General features: G+C 56.3%; 1 protein-coding gene across 1 annotated transcript; it reads right to left on the bottom strand.

Annotated features, from left to right (window-relative positions):
• Positions 1-1,556: 1,556 nt before the first annotated feature.
• LOC122542709 (uncharacterized) lies at positions 1,557-8,279 on the bottom strand. The gene is made up of 2 exons (XM_043680689.2): positions 5,698-8,279; positions 1,557-2,014 (listed from the first exon to the last, which is right to left on the bottom strand). The coding sequence occupies exons 1-2, from the start codon at positions 8,277-8,279 to the stop codon at positions 1,888-1,890; spliced, it is 2,709 nt and encodes a 902-aa protein (XP_043536624.2). The 3' UTR covers positions 1,557-1,887.
• Positions 8,280-8,973: the final 694 nt, after the last annotated feature.

The raw sequence follows: 8,973 nt of genomic DNA, 5'->3' as shown, positions 1-8,973 counted from the left end.
GCGGTTTCCCCACGTTGGGGAGCCCAGAATTAGGGGACAAAGTAAGGGCTCTCCAATTTAAGGTGAGGTATTTCTTCTTTCAGACAGTTGCGAGGGTTTCAGAGTTGTGTTCCCTGGAGAGAAGTGCATGCTGGGTGATTTCCAAGGTGACAGATCGGCAAGGAGTCAAGTGTGGTGGGGGATAAGCAACAGTAGTGATGAAGCTTTGTCAGACCACCCATGATCATATTGACTGAGGGGGCTGAATGGCTTACTCCTGGACCTGTTTCTTAACATTGGCCCCTGCTGGTATTTTATTAGGGGCATTTCTGGCAAAACCTTTAACTGCCTTATGAAGGCGGTGGCTGGAAATCTTCTTGAGCCTCCAGTGATGGTTTTGTTAACGGTGTGTCTTTGGTCGACCATTTCAGAGGGAAGCTAAGAGTCAGCCACACTGGTGTAGGATTGGGATCAGGCCCAGGCCCAGGCCCAGGCCAGACCAGGCAGACGGCAGATTTCAGGGCATGGGTGAAGAATTTGCCAATCTGATCCCTTCGTGGTAGTGTTTCCTACTGTCCATTAATCTAATCCAACTCCAAATCCCACCCCCTTACATCTGATTTGCGCATTGAACATTGTGGTTTCGTTGGAAGGATTTAGTTGCGAAATTGGTTTTATCACCAAAATATCTACAATGACAGACTATCCTTTCCAAAAGAGAACTATCTGATCTTTTAGTTATGTGTGGAGTTTTGCTGTGTGTAAATTGGCTGTTCAGCTTGTCCATGCGTGAGTGCACTTCAGAAGTAAGCCACAGCCTCGACAGAATCATCGAATCCCAACAGTGTGGGAGCAGGCCATTCGGCCCATGGACCCTCAGAAGAGCATCCCATCCCTGTACCCTGTCCCTATAACCCTGCATTTCCCATGGCTAATGTCAGACCTGTCTAAGGCGAGGACACCGTGTGAATAAAAGTGCTTTCTTTTTTCAGATTAGATGGTTCCCTACAGTGTGGAAACAGGCCCTTCAGCCCATTAAGTCCACACTGACCCTCCGAAGAGTAACCCACCCAAACACACTCACCCACTAATGCACCTATCACTACGGGCAATTTAGCATTGCCAATTCACCTGAGCTGCACATCTTTGGATTGTGCGAGAAAACCGGAGCATCCAGAGGGAACCTACGCAGACACGGGGAGAATGTGCAAACTCCACACACGGTCACCCAAGGTGGGGATCGAACCCAGGCCCCTGGTGCTGAGAGACAGCGGTGCTAACCACTGAGCCACTTGCTTCACATGCTTTTGTGTGTGATTTTCACAGTCGTACAGCACCGAAACAGACCCTTCGGTCCAACCAGTCCATCCCCAACATAATCCCAAACTAAACCAGTTGCTGATTGAAGGTTTCCTCGGAGCTTGTTGGCTCACTGATACAGATCCGGGAAAATCCACACCCCACACATCCTCCCCATTCCACAAGCATTATTTTCATGAAGATAGATTTTATTTTAAACCAGCTACTGTGCTTACTCCAGTACTAAATCGGGGCTGAATCAGCACTCCCAAGTCCCGTGTGCTTTTAGGCATGTTATATTGAGAGAGCTAAAACAGAAATAAGCTTTTTGTAAATGGTCATAGTATATTTCATATTGTTTTATTTATTTATTATGGGTTGCCTCCTCCCTTAAAGCTGACTGTTCACCAGCAGAACATTTTAAACCATAAAAGTTCCCAAATTTTTAATTCATTTAATACTAGGTTGGTGAATTGTCTTGTGTGAACCCGGTTGGTCCATCAGACTGGGCTGTAACATTGAAATTAATGCGATCTCAGATCGATTATGAAAGTAAGTGCTGTTCTTTAAACCTTCTCTCTCCCTTGCTTTAAACGCCAACGCTCACGTTCAGCTGACAGCGTTGTTGGTCTTGAGGTGATCCATACAGAACTTGGTGCCAGCTACCAGCGATCCTGCCAACAGTGCTGTCCGAACCCAGGGCGTCTCGCAGAATGGTTCCTTCACTGAGTTGGTCCTGGGGATCAGGGCGAGGAAAAAGCAGCAGCAAGTGACTAGGTTAGCCTGAGAGGTCACTGTAGAATCCCTGCAGTGTGGAAACAGGCTGCTTAGCCCAACAACACTCCAAGCAGCACCCCACCCAGGCCCATCTCCCTACTCTTATCCCTGTAACCCTGCATTTCCTACAGCTAACCCACCCTAACCTGCACACCCTTGAACACTCAAGGGCAATTTCGTGTGGCCTAGCCACCCGAACCTGCACATCTTTGGACTGTGGGAGGAAACCCCTGCAGACACAGAATGTTTAAACTCCACATAGATGGTTGCCTGAGGGTGGAATCGAACCCGGGTCTTTGATGCTGAGAGGTACGGTGGCACAGTGGTTAGCACTGCTGCCTCACAGCGCCTGAGACCCGGGTTCAATTCCCGCCTCAGGCGACTGACTGTGTGGAGTTTGCACATTCTCCCCGTGTCTGTGTGGGTTTCCTCCGGGTGCTCCGGTTTCCTCCCACAGTCCAAAGGTGTGCAGCTCAGGTGAATTGGCCGTGCTAAATTGCCCGTAGTGTTAGGTAAGGGGTAAATGTAGGGGCATGGGTGGGTTGCGCTTCGGCGGGTCGGTGTGGACTTGTTGGGTCGAAGGGCCAGTTTCCACGCTGTAATGTAATGTAAAAAATGTAAAGGTAGCAGAGCCAACCACCGAGCCACTCACTGGATGCTTGAGGGCAGCATCACTGTGCAGTGCCAGTCATCGCCACCTGTCCTGACGATGGGTGAAGCTTAGTGGGTCTTGAGAAACATTGGGAACTGAAATGAGTTTCATGTTCTCTCTTGCAACGGGGAGCGTCACTGGCGAGATCAGCATTTGCTGCCGTCTCTAATTGCCCTCCAATTTAGTGACTCCCACATTTCAGAGGGCAATTAAGAGCCCACCATATTGCTCATGGGGTTCTGTAGACACATGTAGGCCAGACCAGGTAAAGATGGCAGATTTCTTTCCCGAAAGAGAACTTACAAGAACCAATAGCTTCACTTTGTCACCATCAATAAGTCTAGCTTCCAATTCCTGATTTTATATTTTTTTCATTTTTTTTAACCTGGTAACCACCAGTAAATCCCCATAGTTTCCCATTGATTAATTTCTAAACAAAACCCATTGTGAACAATGCAGATCCCCAAATGTGTGTGTGAGAGAGAGAGGAGGGAGCTCAATCAAAGTAGATATAAAGCACCCCAGCCCCTGTGGTCTCCACCACCCACCCCAGGCAATAAGGAAACAATATGCTCGCGCTCTCTCGCTCATGTGCTCTCCAATGACACCCCGGGCACTAACACAGCTACAGAAAAGTGTTAGTTTAAAAACGACAACATAAAATTTAGAGTTGAACAATTAACCACCACCAGTAACTCACCCATGCAGCCAATCAGAAATGTAAAGCCAAATCCATTGTGGGCATTGTGAACCATCGAAAGTGAGGGGGGAAACGAGAGGCGATAGAGAGCAGGAAGGAACTAAATCAACATGGAGTTCGAGCTGAAGGTAAGGCACTATCTCTCCCACCCCACCCCCCCACCCTCTCTAAAGGCATTGAGAATTGGTGTGCACTTGTGTTGTCCTTCTCCAGGGACACCTGGGCACAAATGTAGCCATAGAAGGAGTGGTCGGGGGTGGGTAGACAGGTCTCCAGACCCATCCCTGGGTCTGCCTTACATAATTTTCTCATCAACCTGTTTGGAAGTGTTATTACACACAGGTGGGACTGAAACCCAGGCCTCCTGGTCCAGGCATAGGAATACTACCACTGCACCACAAGAGGGCCTCCTGAGTCTGCTTTACATTTTTTTTCCCTGTATCTTTATCTTTTTGTTTTTCTCCTATTTAACCTATTTCCCTAATCAACCTGTTCAGAAAGGTTATTAAACACTGCCTTGAATCCTGGGAGTCTCAGTTCAGCGGGAGGGACACTATCACGGTGTCCCAAGATGGCCGCCTGGAGCCACCTCCACCAGTTAAAAACACTGCGTCACCAACTGAGTCCAAGCTGAACCCGTTCTGGCCAATGCAAACCGTTGACAGTGAGGGGAGTAGGGAGGGAGTTGGAGTGGGAGGTAAAGCACTGTATCCCCTGCAGTGCCCACCTCTCTCGAAAAGCCTTGAGAATCGATGGGCACTGTGTACTGTCCCCCATCTCCAAAAACGCCGGGGCACAAATGTAGCTGCAGAGCAGGGGCAGGTGGTTCTGCTTGCAATGTGATGGATTCAAATTCAATCCAATCAGTTGCTATGGTACAATGACTCAGAACAGCAAGTCGAGGACTTCTGTGTTGCAGTGATAGTGTCCCTACGTCTGAGCCAGCTTCAAGTCCTCGCGGCCGGCCCCCAGACGTGCTACAACATGAAGGTTAAAAAGAATCTCCAGATTTCTAGCTGGCTGACATTGCCAATGCACCACCTTGTGCTGGGTAACCAAATGACAGGGAGGGAATGCAGACCATTCTGGCGATGCAGAATTCTTCCCACAGCACCCTGTCAGCAAGCTTCAAACTCTTGCTTCCCGTCCGCACAGAACGCTGCCAGCCCTGCCGAGTTTCTCCAGCAACAAGTAACTGGGATGGCTGGTGGAACTCGGCAGGGCTGGCGCCATCTTTTGTAGAGAGAGAAAGCAGAGTTCATGTTCTTCCTCCTCTGTCCTGCTTTGCTCCCCCTGGAGCTGGGATGGTCAACCTGCTCCCCCTGCCCCCCCTCTCCCCCCCCCCCCCCCCCCCCCCCCCCACCCTTGGCGGTGATGTTAGGGTGCTTCCCCCTCCCCCCCCCGGCGGTGATGTTAGGGTGCTCCCCCCTCACCCCCTGGCGGTGATGTGAGGGTGCCCTCCCCTCACCCCCTGGCGGTGATGTTAGGGTGCTCGCCCCTCACCCCCTGGTGGTGATGTCACGGTACATCCCCCCCCCCCGGCAGTGATGTCACGGTACACCCCCCTCCCCCTGGCAGTGATGTCACGGTACACCCCCCTCCCCCCGGCAGTGATGTCACGGTGCACCCCCCTCCCGCCTGGCAGTGATGTTAGGGTGCACCCCCCTCCCCCGCGGCAGTGATGTCATGGTGCACCCCCCTCCCCCCTGGCAGTGATGTTAGGGTGCTCCCCCCTCCCCCTGGCGGTGATGTCACGGTGCTCCCCCCTCCCCCCGGCGGTGATGTTAGGGTGCTCCCCCCTCCCCCTGGCGGTGATGTCACGGTGCTCCCCCCTCCCCCCGGCGGTGATGTTAAGGTGTACCCCCCTCCCCCCCTGGCGGTGATGTCACGGTGCACCCCCGCTCCCCCCGGCGGTGATGTCAGTGTGTACCCCCTCCCCCCTGACGGTGATGTCACGGTGCACCCCATCCCCCCCTGGCGGTGATGTCACGGTGCTCACCCCTCCCCCCTGGCAGTGATGTTAGGGTGCACCCCCCCTCCCCCCGGCGGTGATGTCAGTGTGTACCCCCCTCCCCCCTGGCGGTGATGTCACAGTGCTCCCCCCTCCCCCCGGCGGTGATGTCATGGTGCTCCCTCTGGGTGTTGGTGTGAAGGGTGTGCTGACCCTAGGTACCCCCGCCCTGGTATTGGCGCCAGGGCGATCACCACCTCATTTCCACCCCACCCCCCCCTCCACTGCCACCAGGTCGGGTGCCCTGCGGTAACAAAGTGGTCACACTTGCTCACTCACCAGCGGGTTATGTTCCTGGGCAGCTGTGAGCTCCCCTTGGCCTCTCGGTGTCGGCACTGACATTTCCTGTTGCACGTCCTGTCAATCTGAAAGGCCGACCAGCGTCCTGTTGGCCTCTGTGCTGGTTGCTTGCTCTCAGGGTCCGGTTCTGGCTCGGCCTGCACTCTGAGGGGCTCGGGCCTCACTACAGGCGCGGGTTGTGGCACAGGCAGCTGACTGAGTGAGGAGCCTGAGGCCTTCCTCCCAACCTTGGCCTGTGCTGGTGGCTTGCCCTTGGCCGAGGACTGGCCTGGAGCAGGAGCAGCAGCCTTGGGTGTCGGTGAGGATATCGGGAGTGGTACGGGGGGTTCCTGTTTTGGAGGCTTGGCCTGCGCCGGGGATGGGACCTGGGGTTTGGAGCCGGCAGTGGGCTGCAGGCCTCTCGCTGACGCCTGGGCTGCGGTTTGTTTTGGGGATTCCAATTTGGCCGGGGTTGGAGGTGGAGTGGGTGGTACGGTAAGCTGCTGCTGCTGGATGTTGCTGGTGGCCTGGGGAGGAAGGGGGTTTGAGGACGGGGCTTGAGGTTGTGGGACCTGGGCTTGCGGGCGAGGTGGGGTCTCGTTATGCACCTGTGGCCTGAAGGGGGTGGGCTGCCCGAGCTCCCTCGGCTGGGGGCTAAGTTGCTGGGGTGGTGCAGGGGGTAGTGGTGGCAGGGAGCCACAATATAGCGAAGGGGCTGAAGCCAGGGGCCTGCTGCAGGGTCGGGCCTGTGCTTGTTGCTGCTGCCTCAGCCAGGACTGTGCCATCCCGGTCCCAGTCCCGGGTCCCTGGGGTTGTTGGAGGCTGGAGGCCGCTGCACCAGCGGGCCCAGAGGTGAGGCTGAAGGCCCGGGCCGGCTCTTGAGCTCCGTTCCTATTACCGCTCTGGAACTGGAAGACAGGGAGCTGTTGCTGGGCCTGAGGCTGAAACCGCTGAAGGACTTTGGGATCGGACTTTCCCTTGGCTGTCTGCTGGGGCGCCTCAAAGTGGAAGGAGGATGGGGATGGGAGGAGTGAGGGTTGTGGCGGCTCCGCCTGGGTCTGGGTCTGGGCCTGGGCCTGGGTCTGGGGGATGGTGAGCAGCAGAGGCTTGGCTGAAGTGATTGGTCCCTCCAGCGGGCAGTGACCCTTGGCTGGTTTGGGAGGGCTGGCTTCCTCCCGGGCCTGACCCTGCCTCTGCGGCTTTGTGCCTTTCTGCTTCTGGGTCTGGTTTTTCAGGCTGGCTAGCAGTTGCTCGTAGAAGGGCAGCTTCTTCTTTGATCCCGTCGCTGCTGCCACCACGCCATCTTGCCCTGGCGCTGCGTCACCAAGCTCCCGGGAGCCTGGCTTGGCCTCGATGGGTGGGGAGCCTGGGGATATCCTCAGCTCCAGCACCGGGGCGTATCCGCTGCCCGTCCCCGGTGAGGCCCGGTGAGATCCGGCTGTCTTGGCGCCAGGAGGCAGGTGCTTCCTGCTGCCTGCAAGGCCCAGCTCCTCCGGTTGGGCCCCCCTCTCGAGATGGAGTGGTTGGGCGCTCAGCTGGGGGGTGTAGGCCCTGGGTGCCGCGACCCAACCCTGATCTGGGCCCCGTTTGGAGCCGTCCAGGCCTGCATCCCCCTCCTCACCTGGGCAGGCAACCGGCGCCTCCTGCTGCCTCGTGCACTCCCTGCGGCCGGGCTCTGGGGTCCTCAGCGGCAACCCAGCCTGGCCCGCGGCCCGCTCACCCACCTTACCGCCAAAGTGGCACAGCTCTGTCTCCGAAGGCCTCCCCTTCCCTCCCTGGGCATTGTCCATGCAGCCTGGCCCTTCAGCCTTGGCGTCCATGCTGGCCTCCTGAGGCCCGGGGTGGGCCCTTGACCGTACGGGTAACTCCTTTTCACTTGCGGCCTGCCCCTCGCCTGGCGCCGGCTTGCCCTGGGGGGCCAACAGGGAGCAGGTGAACTGGGCTCTACTGTCTGCTTTGGCAGTGACCGTACTCCGGCCCAGGAGAGGGAGAGAATGGGCTGTACCTTCCCCAGGCTCCTGGTGCCCTCCATGCTGTGGGGTGGTGCCCAGTGCAGAGGGTGCCACATTAGCCTTCTCTCTACTGCCAACGCTTGGCTGTGGTTGGTGTTGCGACGGCGGCTCTTTCGCTTGGTGGCTCGGGGCAAGGGCAGGAATGGCCATGACCCTCCCATCCCCCGCCCCGGGCAAGTGAGCCCCAACCGACGACTGGCGTCTCTCTCCCATCGACTTGTCCGCAGCCTCCTGTGCCGTCGCTTGACCAGACGTCCATTTCCGCGCCTTGGCGATCTTCCTCTTTTTACCCTGGTTTGGTTTGACCCTCTGGTCTAAGATGGCGGCCGCAGTGTCCCGAGGGCCGCTGGCACTGACCGGGGAAGTCAGTTCTCGGTCCGGCTGCGTGTCCGTGACACACGCGGGGCCGAAGGTCACAGAGACTGCCGCTCTCTGCTGCTCCTCTTTGCTGGAGAGGTTTGACCTCCGACCTGTCTTCTCGTCCTCCCGGTCCTTTCGGTGCACTTCCACCGTCTGCGGCGGCAGCTCCCGATCCCTCTGCGCGGGAGCCTCGGAATGTGTGTTTCCCATGGTCAGCGAAAAGAGTGCTCTCTCGGGTCACCTGTAAAATATCAACATCTGTGTGCTTTAACTGAGCGCAGAAGACAAGATGGCAGCCTCTTTGACAACCTCAAAACATCCCCAGAACCAACCTCCTGAAAACAACCATTCAGTATCGTAGGGACTAGGCACAATAAACACAGGAAGGATCTTTCCCATGACTTGGGAGGGTCCAGAACCAGTGGGAGGGGAGGAGGTGTCACAGTTTCGGGATAGGACTGAGATGAGGAGACAAGTGGCTCAGTGGTTAGCACTGCTGCCTCACAGCGCCAGAGACCCGGGTTCAATTCCCGCCTCAGGCGACTGACTGTGTGGAGTTTGCACGTTCTCCCCGTGTCTGCGTGGGTTTCCTCCGGGTGCTCTGGTTTCCTCCCACAGTCCAAAGATGTGCAGGTTAGGGTGGATTGGCCATAGTGTTAGGTGAAGGGGTAAATGTAGGGGAATGGGTCTGGGTGGGTTGTGCTTCAGAGGGTCGGTGTGGACTTGTTGGGCCGAAGGGCCTGTTTCCACACTGTAAGTAATCTATTCTAATCTTCACCCAAAGGGTGGGGAGCCTGTGGGGTTCACTACTACAGAAAGCAGTTGAGACCGAAACACTGAGTTTTCAAGGAAGATTTCGCGATGGTTCTTACGGGAGAAAGTGCGAACAGGGGTCTGAGTTGGA

This window comes from Chiloscyllium plagiosum, unplaced genomic scaffold (assembly GCF_037043375.1).
Source record: "Chiloscyllium plagiosum isolate Xiang-an unplaced genomic scaffold, Cpla_swu_hap1 HiC_scaffold_47, whole genome shotgun sequence".
NCBI classification, from domain to species: Eukaryota; Metazoa; Chordata; class Chondrichthyes; order Orectolobiformes; family Hemiscylliidae; genus Chiloscyllium; species Chiloscyllium plagiosum.
Note: the sequence above shows the minus strand (reverse complement) of the source record. Positions and strands in the feature narration are given on the sequence as shown.